General features: G+C 37.9%; 1 protein-coding gene across 1 annotated transcript in view; it reads left to right on the top strand.

Annotated features, from left to right (window-relative positions):
* The first annotated feature begins 451 nt into the window (after nucleotides 1–451).
* LOC121296666 (protein fantom-like) overlaps nucleotides 452–21078 on the top strand; it is a 34596-nt gene continuing 13969 nt past the window's right edge. The window contains exons 1-6 of the mRNA XM_041222434.1: nucleotides 452–493; nucleotides 2442–2588; nucleotides 2927–2999; nucleotides 5657–5797; nucleotides 17026–17162; nucleotides 17439–17621. Of these exons, the coding sequence (XP_041078368.1) occupies nucleotides 452–493; nucleotides 2442–2588; nucleotides 2927–2999; nucleotides 5657–5797; nucleotides 17026–17162; nucleotides 17439–17621 (723 nt within the window). The remainder of the gene's footprint in view (nucleotides 494–2441; nucleotides 2589–2926; nucleotides 3000–5656; nucleotides 5798–17025; nucleotides 17163–17438; nucleotides 17622–21078) is intronic.

The following is a 21078-nucleotide window of genomic DNA, read 5'->3' as shown; positions in this document are numbered from 1 at the left end:
TTGATTTAAAGATCCTGTTAATAACCTACAAAACCATGAATACTTCAGTCCTGTCTTATTTAAATGACTTGTTGATCACATATATTCCCAGACCACTCTGATCAGAGGACGCTGGATTGTTCAGGATCACCAATTGATCCATCTTCCTATCCAGATTCAACAAATTGGATCTTTGGGAATGATCACAAACAATATCTCTCAGTTTAGTCTGGAAGTAAATTGAGCTTAATGCAAAAAAAAAAAATAGCGATTGGCTAACAAAATTCTTAATGTTTGTATCAATAAAGCCAGTAAGCAGTTTTGTAGCAAACAGCCAGTCGTAAAATAATTATGGACGTCTTTGAGCAGCATGCTGAGGTCTTTATGCACTTTTTCCAATTAGGCTTAAGGCTGCCACCCACCATACACGATGTGATTTTTTAATTGGCCAGCAAGATACTTTTGCACCAACATGGCAATACACACCAGAAGTGATACAGAGGTGATGCGACAGGTTTGAAAACTGTACAACTGTTAAAAATTGCTATTGACAAAATTATGCTCAATACTGATAAAAATTTGTCAACATGATGTGGAAATTATGAGTGTCTTCTCTGATGGTATTTCAGTACATATGGCAATAAATCATACATACGAGGCTCATCTAGTTCCTTCGAAATGGACTCTCATATATTGTTTTTCAAATCTCTATCTTTATAATTGCGATGCTTTTGGTCATAAAGCTCTGGGGATTTTTTTCAACAACAAGTATTATTGTTTCCTCCGTCATTTTGGATACTGCTTCACCGTGCTGGACCACATGCATTAAAGCATCTCTGATTGGTCAATTCCCCAGTTGTTGCGCAATAAATCACAAAAATAGGCTTCAATTCTACTTATTTCGCGTCGTGCTGATGGCGATCCCGTATCGCCTGTCGTGTTGCATGTGGTGTGAAAGATACTTATCAAAAGTAAAAGTTCTGTTCATTTTGTCGCGTCGCTGCACAGTTCCGCTTGTCTCACCGCGTCTGGCGAGTAGAAGCCTTTACAGTTCTATATATCTGACTGTCACTGATCTTTTTGCATCTGCTCACAATGAAGGAAATTAAAAGTGCGAGAGCAGCATTTATTTGAAATATAAACTTGCATTGTGTTTTTGACTGACCCCCTTGTTGATGATGTTGGCTGGCCTTGGCAGTTACATTTACAACCTTATAACTGGGTTAAAACGAAGAAAAATAGAAAAATAAACCAAAAATAGGGAAGAGGTGCATTAAGGCTGGTTTATAATTACAAACCAAAATAAGGCACTAGGGCTTCATTTGAAAGTTCCTTTTCGGTTTAATTTGTGTTGGATGGTTTAGTAGCTCAATTGCTTTTGGACAAGGAGATGATTAAGATAAACCATATAATGACAAGCATTGACACTGAAAGGTGACCTTCCAGAAAAACGCTCACATTTATTTTCACTGTTGCTATCCTTTGTATTAGTATTTCCACAGGAAAATATCCCCACTATTTTCAACTTTTAAAGTTAGATAATTTATTCTGTGGTACATAAAATAGAAATACATGTCATAGCAGTTGGACTTTATGTTGTTTGTTTAGTTTTTTTGATTTGGACAACATACAATATCAACAAAAAACACTACTGTATTTTTTATGAGATATTCAGTCTGCTCTGTAATAAACAAAAGGGGGTCGAACTGCAGCTGAAATGCTCTGTGGCTATGGATTAGTGGCTCCTCGGTTCACATACTTGTGGTAAAAATTCATTTCTGTCCACCACATGCTGTTTTTCATTCTGGTCAGTACTTCTGACCAGGTCTTTTGCAACTTGCACACTTTATCTGGTCCCCAGATGTACTATTTGATGAGTTCTCAGCAGGGCTGCAGAGTTGTTAGTCCCACCCAAGGAAAAAACTGACACTTGGGCCACTGGCTGCAAGCACCGACTTCGCTTCTTATTAACAAACAAGGGCGTCTCCTACTGGCTGGTCTCTGCAACAGAAATACAGTAGAGCTATGGGACCTCGGTTAGATACGATTGATATTACTGGTTTACAAGATACAGTCCTGGGCTTTTTTTTTTTTTATTAGTGCTTGACTTAAAAAAATAAAATACAAATAAAAAAGAAATGGCAAAAAATGCAAGTCTGTAATTAAAAACTGACCCACATGCAACATGCAAAAAAAAGTCATGTATAAATATATAGGAAAAATAGTTGCCATCCAATTAGATGTGTGTCTTTACATACAGCAACTTGACTGGACACTGAAGTGTTAAAATACTGGAGAACAAAAGGACAAGGGTAGGATCAGTTATTTTCTGTCAGAGTGTCTGTCTGTCTAGGCTAATCTATGATATCAAAGGCTTAAAACATGTCGAAGGTTTCCTCATAGTCTGCTTATTACTTGCATGACAGTTGCTTGCTTACACTGCCGGGTAACTTGTTTTCCAGAACCAAAGAACTTTTAAGTCCAGCCATGATGCACTGCTGGCAAAGGTGGACGAGCTCAACGCACAACTCAAAGTGGAGCATCTCAAGAGCTTCAGTCTGGAGAATAAGCTGAAAGCCACTTCATTTGCACAGAGATGGGCTGAAGAGGTCTGTTCAGGAAAATTAAGAGATAATTTGTTCATGAGTGCAGAGCACAACTTTCCAAATCACCGTCATTTATTGCAGAATGTGCAATGTTTACCTCCAAGTTCACTGCTCTTAAAAACAAATTCTCTACTGTTGTACAACACTGCGTTAGTGATATCATTGATTCTGAAGATTGTTGTATATTACAAGATAAAAACTGTCTTCAAAGGATCAAAGCCATTTCTGCAACATAAATAATGACAACTGGCTGCTTGTGTTCTGGAGTGAAGGTTGTGTGCTACAACAGGCTGTCTACTATTATTTGTATTAGTGATATTATTATTTGGACTCATTTTTAGCTTCAAGACCGGATCAGTTACCTGGAGAAAGAGAAGGCTCTGCTAAAGGAAAGTTATGATAAACTTTTTAACAGGTACTGCATGGGATTTGGCACTTGCTGTGACTCTTTCTCATGTGTTGTGAAGCTGGTGGTGGACCCTTTCAGAAATTAGATTTCGTGTCTCGACAGTTCTCTTCTGCTTAAATAAAAAATCGAAATGTATATTTAATCAATGTCAAAACTAAACTTTTCTTTCAAGATGTGCTATCCAAGATGTGCATAATGCTTGCTTTCAAATTCTGTTCCAGATATTATTATTTTAAAATATGTACCAAAAAAATTCTGTCAAGCTGTTTTTTTAGAATTGGCCACTACCATATGGGATATTGCTTTGAATAGGCTGTATTTCATTGAAGACCCATCAACAGAGCAGAGACCCAGCTTATAATCAGAACTTGAACATTTTAAATAAATGCTATTAAAACATGCTGAATGCATGTAGACCCATCCAGTTCCAGACCCTACAGATTCATGACCATATAATCATAATTTAACCAAGCCCAGCGGCCACCACCATTCATTATTTAACAGTATTGTGTTCAGAGAAACCTACGGCCGTATTTCATAAAATCTGTATTGTCAGCATATGTCCCAAAAAAGGAAGAAGAATAGTATGGCATGATAGGGGTATGTGTGCAATTCTGCTTTGCATTTAAAGTCCATGGCTTCCAAATGATTGCACTTAATAGCCTCTTATTTGTCACGGTCGTTTCAAGTGTAAATATAAAACAAGACTTTTATTTTATGATAATGATGCTTTTTGGAATTCGATACAAAACGGTTTGCTTGGCTTTAGTTGCAGTGGAACTGCTTGAGTTTTAAGAAGAAGCTTATGCAAGCACTGCTGACAGTAAATCAAACTTTTTTTAATTCTTCGTTCTTCTCTTAATCTCATCTTCCTGTTTTTTTCTTTTCTTTCTTTTGTTTTTCTTAAGTGACATCCCAAAACTAGACAAATATATTTATAGCCACAGATTTAAAAAAAAAAATTAATAAAAAAGAAAGCAATAAAAACATCTACTGTACATGTATTCTAAAACGCTTAATTTAAAAATGCTGAAACAGAATGTCATGTATAAGAGTATTGTTGTCTTCAGTGACACAAATATAGGTTGATGGTTTGGTTCACCTAGAAAGATGAAAAAGCTCAGAGTTGGGGTTAACAGATTTTCTTTCACTGACATTAGAATCAATATCAATGCCTGGATCTATTGTTGCACCTGCTGAAATCTTAATAAAACATCTTTTGCAGGACATTTTGCCTGTATTTGTCGGTGATTTATTCAAATCCAGTCTTGCATGCAATAAACCTCAAGCCTTGAATAAATAAAGGAAAACAACATTATTCTATAGATCGCTAATAATTATGGTTGATGTATCATGACTAGCAGTGTGAATATGTTGTATTGTAATGCACCAAAAATTAATATGAAACAATTAAAATCTGCAAAAAGATGGGGTGGAGGGTGGCAAAACACAGTAATATTACATTAGCAGTTTCAAACAGTCGCTCCTTGATTTGGTGCCAGGGTTGTCAAAAATGTCCCGGCTGTCCTCGGCTCCCAGTGACTTGGACTGCTTGGCAGGTATCCAGGAAGAGAATGTTAAGGTTCACACAAAAGAAATGTATGAAGAGGGGTATGAAGGTCAGGTTATCGGATTAGAGAGTGACAGAAGAGCATTTCAAAACACTGTGATGTGATCACCACACAATAGTGAGATGGGACATGTGGAGTAGATAATGATATACTATTGCTATATAATCTTTGTGTCAAATGACCATAGAGTTATTAGTATCACTAGACTATGGTAATGCACCATACTGAAGTGGTGACATGACATACGATGTTGTGTGTTTGTTCAGGACTGTTCTTAAACAATTAAGAATAATTTTGCAGAACGGAATCCAGCTATATGTCTTTCATCTTTGGAGTTATTAGTATAAAACTTTCTGCGGTATTCATAGGTCTCCATTCTAGTTTTCCTTACCCTGTCTTTGTGAGCTGACCCTTGTGTGTAATTTGATTGCACACAGTCCCTAAGCAATCCAATCTGCTGTAATTAAAATGACAAAGACTGCTTTGTTAAGTGCACCGCAGTCAAATGCAGAACCCCCCATGCTTCCAGCTTGGCAGTTGCTGTCACTTTGTGGTCAAGCCCACTTACAATCTGCTGGCTCCAAGTCTCTTCATCTCTCCACGTTCCACCAAGCCTCAAAACAGGTCAGGTGGGCATCTGCAGCCCTCTGCTGCACTGAGAAGGGTTTTGTATGCAGAAAGAATGGGTTTACCAGCAGCCTGTTGCTTGGGTTTGTTTGGAACTCTGTATTCCGCTGGAATATATAACTGAATTCCTTTCCCTGTCCCACAAACGCTGTGCACTGCCAGGATTTCTGGCTATGAAGCTTTAAATTAAGGCCAGTCCTTTTGCTCATCCAGTAAAGTCTTTCATGTTCCCTAACCACAGCCTGAGTGAGGCGCCTTGGTTTCAACAGCAGCAGACCAGCATATGTTTGCCTAATTCCTAAGACATGATGACAGCGGTCTCTGAGCCACTAAAAGGGTTTTTTTTCTTCTTTTTTTTCCACTTTAATTATTATTTTCTGTTGATCATGACTTCCAATAGTTTCTGACATGCCACATGTTCTCTCTCTTTCTCTCGCTGTCTCTCTCTCTCTCACTCATTCCCTGTGCCTTCGATGTGACCCACGAACAACTATGGAAGCTGAAAGAACAGCAGCTAAAACTGCAGATCACCCAGCTAGAGGTGGCACTCAAGCCAGATCTCATAGACAAAAATGACATCATGGACAGAATCAAACTTGAAAGAGGTAGATTTCACATGCCTCATGGATGGAGATAAGACTCCCATTATATAGCAGTTTGATCCATTCTTGGTTTTTACTATGAGTTTATTAAGACACACCTAAACTTGTTACCTATGCACACTGTGAATAATCAAGCTTGTTGTAAAACCTGGAATGGGTGAAACTGATATGCAATAGGAGTCTTAGCGACCCAAATATAGAATGATCAACTGGATTCATTTATAATACTAGTATGCACTCAATTGTTTAACGCTGCAGCAGACTTTACAAAAGGGAGTTATTGCTAATTTTAATTGAAAAGTAGTTTTACCATAACATTTTTTTTTTTAAATTACAAAGCAATTATTGTCTACTAAGCATTTGATACTCTAACTGAGCAGAAAGCTCAGCAGAACAGGTATAGGGTGGCTCATGACCTTTGTGATGATCATCATGATGTCCCCACACATGATTAATATTATTATCTGCAGGGATCAGGTGGCCTGTGAGCTTGTGTGTGTGTGTGTGTGTGTGTGTGTGTGTGTGTGTGTGTGTGTGGTGTGGTGTGGTGGTGGTGGTGGTGGTGGGGTGGGGGGGTGTTGGCAAGAGGCTGGAAAAGTATTGTATAAATTTCAAAGGCAAGAGGCTTAAAGTTTGAATAACTATTTAAGTTTCAAAGCTGGCATTTACAGGGTTAAAGTTTGAATTCTCCTGAGCAAGCTTCAGATCAGTGCTGTGATCTAGGGATATTGGATGTCTCTAATAGGCTGCTGACAACAAAAATGCCACTTATAGCATTTACAAATATGATCTAAACATGATGGGTATTCTGACATAAATGCTGGCCCAGAGTCCTTGGAAGTTTTCAATCAGCCACTGTCCAAATAAGGAACAACGTGATCAATGTCAAGCTCTGTCTTGCTTTTGTACCAAAGCTACTCAAGCATGATTTGAGTAGACCACCCAGTATGGGTCTGGGACAGACAGGGACTGCAACTGTCAGTCTGATCCATCCAATTCTTTATACCTGGATGTGTAATTAACTAAATTAAGTACCCCCCCCCCCCCCACCACCACCACCACCACCACCACACATATTCACCATATTCAATATTTCATATTTATCTGCTAGTGTGTTTTAATGGAGGATAACCTTATTTGTCCTTCAGTGTGTTGTCTACTACAACTTGCTGTTTATTCTTTTTATATTATGTAGTAATATAAAGCAAACAAACAAACAAACCAAAAAAAAAACAGCAACAACATGCAAACTAGCAGTGTGCAGAATGGACTTTGTGTTTAGGGCACAAACATTATTGTATGTGTCTTTTAGTAAAAAGAACCTGGAGGTAATTTTAAATGTAAAGTAGTTACCTTCTTTGTGTTATCATTCAAAAACGCAATTTCTTCCAACCCACAGGCCTTGGCATTGGTGATACAGTAGATTCTGTACATGAATTACTAACCACATTTCTAACTAAATTTGTTGGTTTGAAATAAATGTTTTTTCCAGTGTGTGTGTGTGTGTGTGTGTGTGTGTGTGTGTGTGTATATTTATCTATTATTATTTTTTGAGCTTGGTTTTACAGAAGTAATAAATATGGTCTAACTGTTTATGCATTTAAGCAATCATCAGTTTTCTGACACTTCTCAATTATTTATCTCATATTGATTTGTCCAGCATCAGAAATGGCTGCAGGCATACCTTTTGTAACAACAGTGAATGACCTAAGTAGTGATTCGATCCTGAAACGTGTTTGTGCAGAAATATTCTCTTCATCAGTTTTCATCTGGTTTTGCAGAAGCTACCCCATTATTCCCAGCCTGGGTTATCTGGGTGCAGTTCTTCTCTCTGTGAGGGTTTATGGGCAGTGCCTGGCAGAATTGGTTCTGTGGTCAACAGCACGCCACACAGCTGGCACGCAGACAGCTCTCCTTTGGTAAGCATTAGTCTGATTGGAGTTTATCTGAATCCTATGTGGCGTATTAACCATTTTAGATGTGGTTTTACGCATTTATATTAGGTAAACGTACTCATCAATAATAACAGGACTCAGGGGGTCTTTTTACCCTTTTTGTATTTTCTCTGCAATCAAATACAACAGAACAAACCTGTGCTGGCCCTGCAGGCACAAAGTGAATAAACTAAACTAAATATGCATTATTAACTTATATAAATGCATAAAAAGTTGCAGTATCTGGGACTAGTTAAACATCCATTCATCTTGAGTAAATAACCCAAAACTATCCATAAAAAAACAGAAACTGAAAAAATGGAATCATCTGGCTCTGATTAATATTTTATGGCATGTAATTAAATTTACTGGATACTTGAGCAGTACATGGTTTTGAGCACATGAGTATTTGCTCAGTTTACACATTCTGTTTCGTTTGGGAAAATACTCCCTTTTAGGAGAGATTGTCTTAAACAGCTACCATATGTCTCATGTCAGAAATCAGTCTGCGTTGTAAGATGGCAACAGATAATACAAATTAAATGCACGTCAGTAAAACAAAATTTACAATTTACCTCACTTTTGTTTTTAAATGTGTCATTGCCTCCTTGTGGTATGCATCTACGGACGAAGGTTAGTTCGGGGTTACTAAATATTAACAGCCATGGAAATAAAATTGTATAACTAGGTACAGCCCTGTCCTGCAAAATTATTGAGATTTATTTTTATTTATTTATTTTTTTTGTAATTGTTTATTAGGGCTTAATGTTTTGTAAGTCGTTATTTATTATTATGATAAAGATGATACAAGCTGAATTTATTTATTTGTTTTATTTTTTTTAAACCTTGGCTACAGATACGTTTGTTGCTTGACAGAGGAGTTGATCAGTTTGGATTGCTTCATCTGTCCGCCAGTTTTGCAAGGATCCCTGAAAGAATGCTGTTGCTTTGCACGTGTGCAGTGGATTAAAGCTGGCCAGTACAGAATGTAAGAACAGTGCACTTAAAATACGTCATCTCTACTGCGCTTGAGTACCCCACTGCACATGTGTAAAACTAGAACCTGGGAGTCTAAAATGTCTGTAACAAATAATTGTTCACCAAGGAAATAACATGTTTTTATTTTATTTCTTTTGGAGCTTAGGTTACACAATCTCCTTCTGGTAAAGTTCATTGAAGGCTTAGTTTCTAACCCAGTTGGCCTTCAGAGTTTCTAACTGAAAACACTTAGCTGATGCTTTCCCTTTTTTATGTTTTTTTTTTTTTTTTTTTTTTTTTTAAATAATAAGGTGAACTTTGGAAAGTTTAAAGTATTCAAAGTATATTTGTCAAAAAGGATTGCCAGAAAGTCATCCGACTGTGAAAGGCACCAACCTACCCAGAGTGTTACCTTTGTTAAGGTAGGCAAAGGTTAACACTTACCCAGGGTCAGTGAAACAAGACACAAGTGAAACCGTTTGGGCTATTTGGAGCTTTTTAAAAGTGCTCGGTGCATGTTCACTTGAAACATTTAAATAACACAACTATTACTGGCCTTCATTGTTTTTACTTTAAATCAGGGTTTATGTGATGTTCCCAATTCATATAAAGAAAGTTGTTTGTAAATACTTTTTTGGTTTGTTTACTGGGAAACTGCTTTTTCTTTTATCAGATATTTAAAATAGATTCTGTGGCTCTGTATCTGCATCTCATTGAATAGCGTATCTTAAAGCCAGTGCATCTGATTATTGAATCATCAAATTAAACAGGACTGCAGCCTGCCCTTACAGTGAACTGTCAAAACAAGTACCAGAATAACTTGAACAGGGTTGCCAGTGGTACCGCAATAGTCCTATATTAAACCAGCTTAAACCACAAGACATGCACTGACAGATTGAACAAGTTGCCACAGTATGCCACAGTATGCCACATCCCTGATTCATTAAATGAATGGCATGGATATTACATTGACAAATGGTGTCTTGGATGGATTTTCTTTGGCAGATATTAAAGACACTGCCTACTGTTTGTGTACTACCAGCTGATTACATACAGTAAATACTTACTAATGGCTTCTAACTGATCAAACTGGTCAAATTATTTTCTGCGACATTGAGTTTTTAACTTGCAAACTAACTGGGAATGAATGAGGATGAAGAAATACTGTGAAATAGTGAATTCCAGTGTATTGTGGAGCTGTTGCATTTCAATATTTTACCAGCAGGTTAAAACATTAGAGACTGTATCATTTGCAATGGCACAAGAGAGCAAAAAAAGGGGGCTTCTACCAACTCATCATGCCAAAGTCCAACGTTCCAGCATCGCTGGGCGAAACAATTACAAGCTGAGTGCGCCTGAGAGCAGAAAAGCAAAGGAGATGTATATAATAAAGTTTGGATTAATCGCTGTGTTCTGTGTACGTTCCTGAAAATGATCAACCAAGAGTCATTTGACTGCACTTGTAATATTTAAGTTTTCCATTTTCGATGCAGAGATAGTAATTTTACACAGCCTAGCATCATGACATGTCCCCAGCCCCATACTGACAAAATCCACAAATCCACATACCTTGATATAGCAGATTCTTACAGGAGCAATTCTTTCTTTCTTTCTTTCTTTCTTTCTTTCTTTCTTTCTTTCTTTCTTTCTTTCTTTCTTTCTTTCTTTGTGTTTACTTTCCTTGCTCTGTATGAGGTGCATGCAGTAGTAAAAGAGATTTTAATTAAGTGATAATTCTTAAAGGAGTCTAATTTATGAGTCAATAAAGGGCTGCTGGCCTCCCTATAAACAGTGAGGCTGCAGGCCAGCCTGCTTATTTGGTTCAGTAAACAGCAGGGCCCGCGGCCCCAGTGTTTATTGTAGCGCATTGCGGGAGCCATTTTTCACTGTTGTAATCCTGGCTCCCCTGAGAATTCTGCCTGTTTTATACCTGAGTTGTGTTTTCTTGTCTTTGTGTTTTATTATTTCTTGTTTTTCTCCTTCTGAGAGGGTTCTGATGCACGATGATGGTGTTGTTTCATTTGCTGCCAGTGCTTGTTTTATTTTAACCTTCCAGGACCATTTTGGTTCAACCAATCAAAGAGTAGGAAGCCTGCTAATTTAAGGTCAAGTGATTTTTCCTGTGGACTACTCAACTGTCTTTTCAGGTGGTTAACCCTTTGTTTGGTAAAATAATATTTATATAAATGTAGACAGATATGAAAGTTTAAGACAGACTAGACCTGTTTGACTGATTTGAGGCTTTAAAATAAATTGTTTCTCCTCACTCCTAACTGTCACAAGTAGAGGAGAAGCACCTGGTCTTTTTCTATGTGCAGCTCAATGATTCCTTTATGTTTTGGTTCATGTGGTATATTCCAAACAATGCCTTCTTGCAGCTCATACCTGAGCAGTAATGTCTTTGATAACAAGTAAAAAAGCTTTTTCTAAAAAGTGACCTTCAACATCTGCAATTTTTTATATGCTCGTAAAATCATTACAGCATTCAGCAGAAAATAAATACTGTGTCCTAGTGTTTCACAAAAAAAAAAAAAAAAAGCCAACTAATCTGTGACACATTTATTCGGTTGCCTGGATACTCCTTTTTTAAAAAAGTCAGTATGTTTACTGTAAAAAAAAATGTGCAAAAAAAAAACACTGTGAAAGTGAAAAGTGTTTAAAATCTTAATTTATAATAATGGCTGTTAGTAATTTGGCCAAGCTACTGAATTTTTACATAAGCTAAAGTGGGACAATTATATTCATGGAAGCAGTTGAATGCATTTTACTGTAACGAAAAAGAAAATAAAAAGTTTAGCCCTTTGTAAGAACTGGCTCAGAAGCTACAGTTCTACACCAGATGTGGAAAAGCAGAAAATTGTCTACGAGGAATATAGGTATTGCATGGCCTTTTGTATCACCAACAAATTCAGATTCAAAATATTAAGAAAATGTCTGAGGATCAGAAATGCACTTGCTGGGAGACCTGTGTTGACCTTGCTCAGCCTGGTCTAAAGCTGGGGAAAGTCACAATGATATTAGATTTGCACCCTTTCCAGGCTTTGATCCATCAAGCTATATGGAACATGCTTGCCATCGCCTTCCATCCACTAGTTTCCTTACTCTGCCTGATAGTGGATCACTTTGAGCTCTGTGTTCTTTCATACTCTTGTGTTGGAGCGTCAACCTTTTACCTTGACACCCTGTAAAAACACCCTTTACCCATTGTTGCGTAAGACTTTGGTGTAGTTGCTCATGTGGACCAGTGTTGCATAGCAGGTTTCTTTTCACAATCCCATGCCCTCTTTCATCCATTTAGTGTGTTCTATGAATGCAAGTGTGCACTTTTTTCTCCTTCTTCTTGTAGACAGAGGTTGAAGCGGTGACACGCAAGATGGAAGACATTAAGCACGAATATGAGCTGAAACTTGAGCAGTATCCCCAACTGCTTGACATTAGGGCTGCTCGAATAAAAAAATTGGAAGGTATGTCAGATCCACATGAGTTTCGTATGGTGATTATGGTGTGCAAAAAATGAAGCAGATAACGTTACTGTCAAACTGACAGAATTAGTTCACACTGATGGAGAACACAATTGAAAGACTTTATGATTCTTATCCACATGGTATTCATGCTGCTCATGTAGTTGCAGGATCCTGCCTAGATTGATGTAGAGGAAAAAGAAGGGACAGAACAAAGTCTACTAGCTTTTGGAGTGTCTGTGGGTGCTATAGCAACACTTCCAGATACCATCAGCTATGGGTATTTACTGGTGTCGTAAACAGTATTATTCCTGTTGTGTTTACTCCAGTGTCAGTAACTGAAAAAATAAATCATGCACACAAACGCATCAATCCACTGACACCTAGTAACTAGCCAACTAATACAACTGCCACCCACTGGTGCACAAATGTGGGCAGATGGTACACAGAGATTGCGTTTATGGTGGTCTGACTGTGTTTTTTTTTTATGCGATTAATTGGTCAGAACACTTTATATTATAATTTGATACGTATGTCCGTGAAAAGGAAGAAACCATGACCACCATTCATCAGTGCATCACTGGCTTCTTTGATCAAGTCAACCTGGGTCTGAGGTTATCTACCTGGACATCAGTTTGAGCCCAGCCAGTCACCCTGCTCAGAATGACTTCTCAAGGGACCAGTTATAGATGATTGGACATGATGCGGAGAATTATACCAATATAAACAGCATTGAGGTTTATTTCATTTACAGCGCTGGCTTAACTGGCAAGAGAGCTAAAGCATAAACATCCGCTGAAGAGAAAAACAACACAACCAAATCTATTCAAGCTTATTTTAAAATGAACAAAGTTTACTACTGACAAGGGGTATTTTTGCAGTAGTGTGCTATAGTAAACATGCTCTTAAAAATGGAACCCCACACTAATCATCGCCTTTTTTGTCATCTTTCAAAATACATCTGGCGTGCATTTAGCTTGAAACATGCACACATTAGGAGTTAGACCAACTCTTTAAACCCCAATCTAACACATAGCACATGACGATGAAAATCGAAACCATTCTGTGCAAGAAAACATTTGTACTTAATTCTTCAGAAATCCCCTGGCCAACGCCTCCTGAACTTTATTAAACGATAAAGGAGATTCAACAGCGTTATACCCCGGCTGTTTTCAAATGCAGAGTGGTTAAGTAGAGGGAAGCTCCTAATGTATGTGTTTAAACTGGTACTAATTTGGTACAGAATGGGAGAAGTTGAGTTAAAACAAAATGACTTTCAGCTTAACCAACCCACAATGCAATTGAAGTGGGATAAACAAAATATTGGTATTTAACTAAGAGCTGTTATTTATAAAGCTTTGCAAGCGAGTTATATTTCTTAATCTTGCCAAAAGCACCTTTTTAGTCAATCAAAAGTGATTGTAGACTAAGAATTGGTATGTTAGATTTTGGCTTTACTCAGTGTTCACCAAATTGTCAAGTTTTTGTATTTATATTGTCTTGATTGACTTGCGTGCAAAGTTACCTTTCTCTTCTGCGCCTGTCTCTCCTCTGCATTTAAAGAGTATTAATACATACACAGTTTTAAGATGTATCCAGCCAAACATACATTTTGAAGAAGTATAAAGACTGATTATTCATGAAAGTAATCTAATTTTCTTAAACATAGCTGACACAGTGCTGTTGTGGGTATTGTTTTTAAATCATTTACAATGAACTGTTTTCCGTAAGGTCTGTGTTATTTTTTAGAAATTGGGTTTTATAATGTTTTGCATGATGTGCTTGCAGATTTTAATAAGGAAATTGTATCCTAGATATATTTATCTAGACACTTACTTACCACATCATAGCATGTCCCATATAAATGTTGCATTGCTGTGCTCCCTGTCATACAAGAACAGCCTATTGATACAAAAACTGTATCCCACCAACCCTGGCTCTGATGTATATGATACTTTCTGACTGCTTTTTTTATTTGTGTGTTACAGCCCAATTAAAATATATTGATCATGGCACAAAGCAGTACAAGTTCAAAGCAGAGATCACAGATGAAGACAGAGTGGATGAGTTTGATGAAACAGTCCACCTCGAGAGAGGAGAGAACCTGTTTCAGATCCACGTCAACATTCAGATTCTCTCCGGAAGCTCTCCGGGCCTGTGGCGACCGGGAACCTTCTACTTTCTGCACTTACGCCTTTTAGGATTTCGAGCTGCAACTGTTAGTTTGCAAGTGGATTTGTGCAGTTTTGGGCATTATTTATTTTTCAGTAGCTTGATTCTCAAATTAAACACTTGCATACACTGTGGGGGGTGGAGCTCATACATATTTAACTTTTTGGATTCTTAAATTTGCATTTCAATATTCAAGTATTTCTTATTTTTTTTTTTTTTTTTTTTTGTTCCACAAAGCAAGATTTAAAATGTCAGACAGTCCTGTCCACTTAGTTAACTTGATAATAAAACCAGCTTTCTTAATTTTATATTGTAAATTCATTCCCAATTATAAAGCTGCTAAGGTTGTTTTTTTAAACCTCTTCCACAATAAAATGGAGCGGCAGCATTTTTATATACAGTGTAATAACAATATGCCTCTGTGTTATAAAGCCATGATTGCAACTAGCCAAATTTTTGGTTTTCATTTACGATCCAAACAGCTTTCAGGCTGTTAAGGTTCATTTGACATTCTGCCGCTACCAGGGATGAGCAAGCAGTGTAGCACTTGTTTGTCTAGTGGACAAAAAACAAACCAAAAACATTATGCTTACGTAAATGCAAACAACAATGAGTGAAAGATACATCTTTTAAAGTTGTGTTTGTCTGAGGCACTGTGATTACGCCTGTAGTAATCCAGTCTCCCCAGACTGACCGCCAGTTTGTTCGCCACTGGCTCACTCCTAAGCCGTGTTCTTCTGATTTTCACCATGAGTGTTTAACAAGCCAGATATTGATATAAAGTCTCGATCATCTCATTGAAAACAGTCATATAAACCACCCTGCTGTGTCATGTTACTGTTTATATAAAAGGGTTTGGGGTGAAGTTTATTGCCTGGCAGTGACAGTTTGTGGTTAAAATACAGCTACAGTATGTTAGCTGTGATGCTGCTTATGTATAATGTGAAACGCTTATACTTATGTAATACAAATGCTTATTCTTTTCTAATAAAAAAAAAAAAAAACATAAGCACAGTATAAATGACTATTACTTTATTTATTTATTATTTGTTTTAACTGAAATACATTATAATGATTAGCATAGGGCACTCAAGTGAGCACCAGTCATATCTTAGTAAATAAACCAGCTGATCAAATGCCTTAATTTCATTAAACCCTTATACAGTGTTAGTCACCCCAAAAGGACTGTTTGAAATTGATTCCTGTGGCACAGTGGTTAACTGTGTGTAGGTGAAGGTAATACATGAGTGATTAATAATCAGACAGACGATGACAATCAAGGTGTAATGGTTTTTAAATCCAATGGCCTGATGGCAAAACAACAGTAAATAATAACAATGGTTATGAAGCAATTCAGCACCTGTATTGCTTATTTGTAATCTGAGGGTTGGCCCTGAAATAATAACAGTCCCGTTTTTTAGTTCGCCCACACGTAACACACACACAAACACCAGTCCACAGTGCGTGCTGTAGTGCTCATAGCGAATACAGTTCTTTAGTGTAAACAATAGTGCAGTGTTGTTAATCTGGGTTTACGGTTGGCCTTTGGCAACAGTTCCGGATCGTGTTAGCCATCAAAATAATTACAAACAGTGTTATTAACGACAAAAAACAAAACACTCAGGTTTCTCCTTCTGGTAATTTGATATAAACATTCATAAAGGAACAGATCACATCACTACGTCCCCTTTTTATAACGTCACCCATGACCCCTTGGTCAACGAGCGCATCCGCTCCTCCAATCCGCAGATGTCACGTCGTTTCCCATCCAGGTCATTCAGTTTGTGTACCATAGCTCTGCCCCCTTTCTAGATGGCTGACTTCCACCTAACCCTGGGAACAAACTGTCGTACCATTTAGTCCAGGGTACTCTGTTCCCTTTACACAGCGCCCTCGTAGGTCGGGAGGGAGAACTAACGCAAGAATCATTCAATCTCTGTCACAATTCCCCATGATGTGTTAGAATTGATTTTACATTGCATGTTTTGACCTCAGAAATCATGTACAAGGGCTGAAACAAGCTGACCGGTCGGTATTAGTCTAACAGTTCTGGATAGATCTGTTTTGTTCAAACTGCTTTTTGATATTTCTAAAGGTCAGAACTAATTAAGGCAGTCACTTCAAAGATATCTGAACAGACACTCTACAGACCACATCTAAAGAGTTGAGTTCTTGTTGCACATCATGCTGATTAAGTTTGCACTAAAATAGGTATTGAAATTGGTTAAGCTATTGCTTTAACTTGTGTAAGAGGATGTGTCCTAACAGTATTGTGTATCGTGTTGCCAGCACAAAACAAAAGCATATTTCCACAGGAAGAATGAGTTTAAACCATTAAGTGAACCCCTGGTGGCATTTGCTAAGTCGCTAAAAAGGATTGATACAAGTCCATGTTTCCCTTTGAAAATCAATTCCAGCTTCATATCCATAGTATTTATCTATATGTTTTAATCCATATCCAATCAACAGATATAGACCAATATAGACACGCTGTATCAGTCCAAGTCCTAACTGAAACACTGACTTGATACTATCTATCTCTGATGTCTGTTTTGATTACAGTACTTATGTTAGAATACTGTATATGGCAGAATTTTTCATTTACTGTATCAGACCATGTTTATAGTATACATATGCCTTTTATGTATGTACTTATTACCAGCATGTGTGTTAATGTTCTAATCAGGTGTGGGAGGAGATGTTCACATGTATGGAGTTCTGGAATACTGTATGAAACTACGGGTGCACATGGACCAGGCTGTCCGCTTATACAAAGAGCAGACAAAGGCTCTCGGCTATCTGAATTCAGGCAAGGTCCAGGAGGTACATTGTGAAAGCTTTTCTTTACTTTACTTTTTAAGACAAGAGAATGTTTTCCACCTTGCACCTCTGCAGTATCCAGGCTATCCACTGCCTCATAGCTTATCAGTGAAATGCCATTTATTTGTCAGTGTGCTTTCATTTTCAAAGAATTGCTGAGCCAAATTTTTAGCACATCCCTAGTAATTACACGTTTGTATCTATACACAGTGAGATATAAAAGATCTGCATTACTTGTTCTTTGTTACTAAGCCGTGCCTTTCTGGTTTAATTCTCTAGGCGCTCAGCACTACCGCCATGGCTGAAGGCAGTCTGAACGAGCTCCATGTGACAGTGGCATGCTGTAACAACCTGAAACCACGGCAAGATCACCTGCAGCCAAGCCCATACATCGTGTACAAGAATTTGACTTCAGAGACCATGACACTCCCATTGTTACAAGCAGCAACAGCCCGCAGTTCAGTGATCACATGAGCTTCCCTGTGCCAATGAACGCGGATCTAGACCGCTACCTGAAATCAGAGGCTCTCATGCTCTGTATTCGATGATGCTGACACGCAAGATAACTTGCACCTAGGCAAAGCCCAAGTGCCTCTCATCTCTTTAGCTCATGATAAAGCCATTACAGGTACATCAGAATTAAAACATCAGCACAGTACCCACGTTCTGTTTTTGATAAAGGTCTATAAATAAATATTTCTAGAAATTTAAAAAAAGCCAAGCTGAATCTGCTTTGCAAAGTGGGAAATTAGCTACCTACTACTAAATGTAACAAGATAAAAAAAGTCATTGGTGCTGTACTGTAATATTTTTTTTCTCTCTTGCATTATTCCTTATGAGCGTATTAAGCCCTTATAAAAAAAATCCCAGTGCTTTCCAAAAAAAAAAATCTTCTTTTTTAAAGTCTTTTCAAGTAGCTGAGCAGGATTATTTTTTTTTTTTAATACAATGTCTGCTTACGACTTGAAAATAAACACATCCAAGATTATGTTAAGAATTAAAAAGTATCCATACTGTGAAATAAACAGGGAGATTAATGTTGATAAGAAATATATTGACCAGATCTTTCCCTACCATGTTCTCTGCCCCAATTCACCTCCCTGCATCTACAAGCACTTTTGAACTGACAGATGGACGTGGACGGCCCAAGGTAACGGTTGATGTCACCTTACAACGGAGATCCACCGAGTGGATCATCTGTGACAGTGGAGCAGGCGAAGTTTGTTTCCAAGCAGATATCAGAGAAGTTGGCATTAGAATAGTAAAGCATTGTCTAGTATGCCACATCCCTCAATCTTACAGGTAAGATAACAAAACCATTTCCAATGCATATCACCACACCTGCGGCTTGATGGAGTGCTTTTCTATTTTATTTTTGTTCCCCTGAACTTGCTAAAGCAAGCCCTATTATACCATCTCCACCTCTTCCAGCAGGTTTCGCTTTTGTGCCAAGGAGCACAATAAAAAAAAAAAAGCCTTTTTCTTTTTTTTTGCTTACGGGTTTAAAATGCATTTTTTAAAACTGTTTTTTTTTTTTTTTTTTTTTTTTACAACACTGCTGCATGTATTTTCAGAAAAAATTCTGGTTGATTTTTTAAAAGTTTTTTTTTGCTTTATTACCATGATCTCTCCAGTACAACATAGCTGTCACAGATAAATAAACAGATAAGCTGTTCTTGATTTGGATCAAAAGATTACAGAGAATTGGGAAGGACTGTCAGTACCAGCTCACATCCTCTGACCTTGTATCTGATGCGTTACAAAGGGGCTTTCAAATGCTAATCTAGGGAGGGCAGCGATTTGGCTGGAGAAATCACAATGTACTGCTCTGTGGCAAATGTTCCAGAAATAATCTGAAACAAACCCTTAAATGAAAATGACAAAATGTCAGTTGCTGTGTTTTGTTTCTTGGTGGTTGTTGTTTTTTTGGTTTGGTTTTTTAGTTATTATTAGCTTCTTTGCTCATAAAGTTAGTGGGAACCTTAATGAGAAGCAGTTGACAAGCATAAGAACATTTCATGTCTGCATATTGTCTCATGTAATTGTAATTCATTTTTGTGTTTTATGCACTGGTTTGTTGACGCCAAATCCTTACCTCACATTTATAGATAGATACATACAGATATATACAGTGTGCTTATTCTGCATGCTCATTGTTCATGGAATTCGACATTGCTGTATACTGTGTGTTGATTATTGATTAATGGCAGGTTTTATTTTTGCAATGTATATCATTTCAAATTAAAGTTCAGCTCCTAGCCAGATGTCTTGATTGTGTTTTGTTTCATTACAGATTCCCCAGTCGAACCCGAGACAGTGTAAACTTAACTTAAACAACCAAACAAGAAAGTATCATTTATAGATACAACACCAGAGAGTCCAGTAAGTGATACTGTCCCTACCAACTGGAGATGTACTGTATATCATACTTATAAATCCTTTATCCAGCTCTGATGAAACAGGTTTAGGAAATGATTTACCTGTTAAGTATATCAGAGTGTGCGAGTCTAAGGTGGACCCTGTCCCTCTACCTGGCTGTCCATACGTATCTCACAGCAACGTGTTTATAGCTACATAGTGTGTTTACAGCAGTGGTGGGGATTAATGTTACTAGCATGCATGTCTACACTGGTTAAGCAAACTGTCTATCTCCCTACCTGCCTCCAAGCTTCATTTTTTGGTGATTCATTATTTTCTGTGCTTATGAACAAATACAAACCACTACCAAGCATATAAAAAGTAAAATCACTAATACAAAACAGGGCAAGAAAACTATACACACCAAGTAATCGATCCAGTTAAAAAATATAGACGGGGTCCCCGAGTGGCTCATCCCGTTAAAGCGCTGCCGCTGGGAGAGCAGGATGAGTCACACAGCTTGGGAGGCTCCAGTTCGCATCCGGGCTGTGCAAAGAGACTGAGCTTTGCTGGGGACTTTGAAGGGGGCGTCACATTGGCTCTGACGCTCCCGGCGTGGGGGATGGGAAACAGGCAGGGATTCCTTCTCCTCATCGCGCAGCAGCGAACCCTACTGGCCAGACACCGAGTACATTCAGAGTGGATAAAAAGCAGCGCTGATCTCTGTTCTCTGGGATCGGTAGCCCTTCCGCCTCTGCTCTGGATTGCTCAAAGTAAAAGCGATTCTGGCTTTAGGCTTGTGAGATCGGAGGACGCTCACACGCCCTCGGAACGTCTGTGCTGTGTGGGGACTCGCTGTGGTGAGGAGAAAAAAAACATAATTGGACATTCCAAATTGGGGGGAAAATAAAAATAATAATTGGTCACTCTGAATAAAATATAAAAAATAAAAAATATGGATAATCTTGATGGAGGGAGTGGACCTGTGTACAGTATGTTACAGGTAGACAGTGCTCAGGGCAGCTACACACAGGAAACCATTCCTGTTCTACTTGACAGTGAATTAACTCCTTACTGTTACGCATTGAGAGTTTCCTCATCTCCAGCAGAATGTGGTCTATTGGGCCAGGGAGTAACTTATGTCCCTTGTCTTAAATAAAAACCAAGTAAGATTAAATTTCCTTCCAAAATGCCACAGGGTAATCATTAAATGGACTGCATTTTAAAACAGCATTTTCTTCGATGATGTGACAAGGACAAACCCGTTCAAGAATCAAGCCTACAAACCTGAGGAAAAAACTAGAGAAGGCCCTATTATAGTGTTCATAAAAGAGTTTTAAGAGTTTCAAAATGAATTCGTTCTAGACTGACTTAATAGCATGCAATAAAGCATTGGTGGCTAAAGTTAACAAATCTCATAGATCTCAGCATGAAGTGTAGATACCAAGTGGTAAATGAATCTAACTGCGTGATTAAAGAAGCTTCCAGCCAGGTAGGCAAATGAACTCTCTGGAAGTTTATAGGAGGCAGATGTTACTGCTTCTCTAACAATGTAAATCTT

This window comes from Polyodon spathula, chromosome 21 (assembly GCF_017654505.1).
Source record: "Polyodon spathula isolate WHYD16114869_AA chromosome 21, ASM1765450v1, whole genome shotgun sequence".
Lineage (NCBI taxonomy): Eukaryota > Metazoa > Chordata > Actinopteri > Acipenseriformes > Polyodontidae > Polyodon > Polyodon spathula.
The sequence above is the reverse complement of the archived record's forward strand: the minus strand, read 5'-3'. Positions and strand labels throughout refer to the sequence as shown.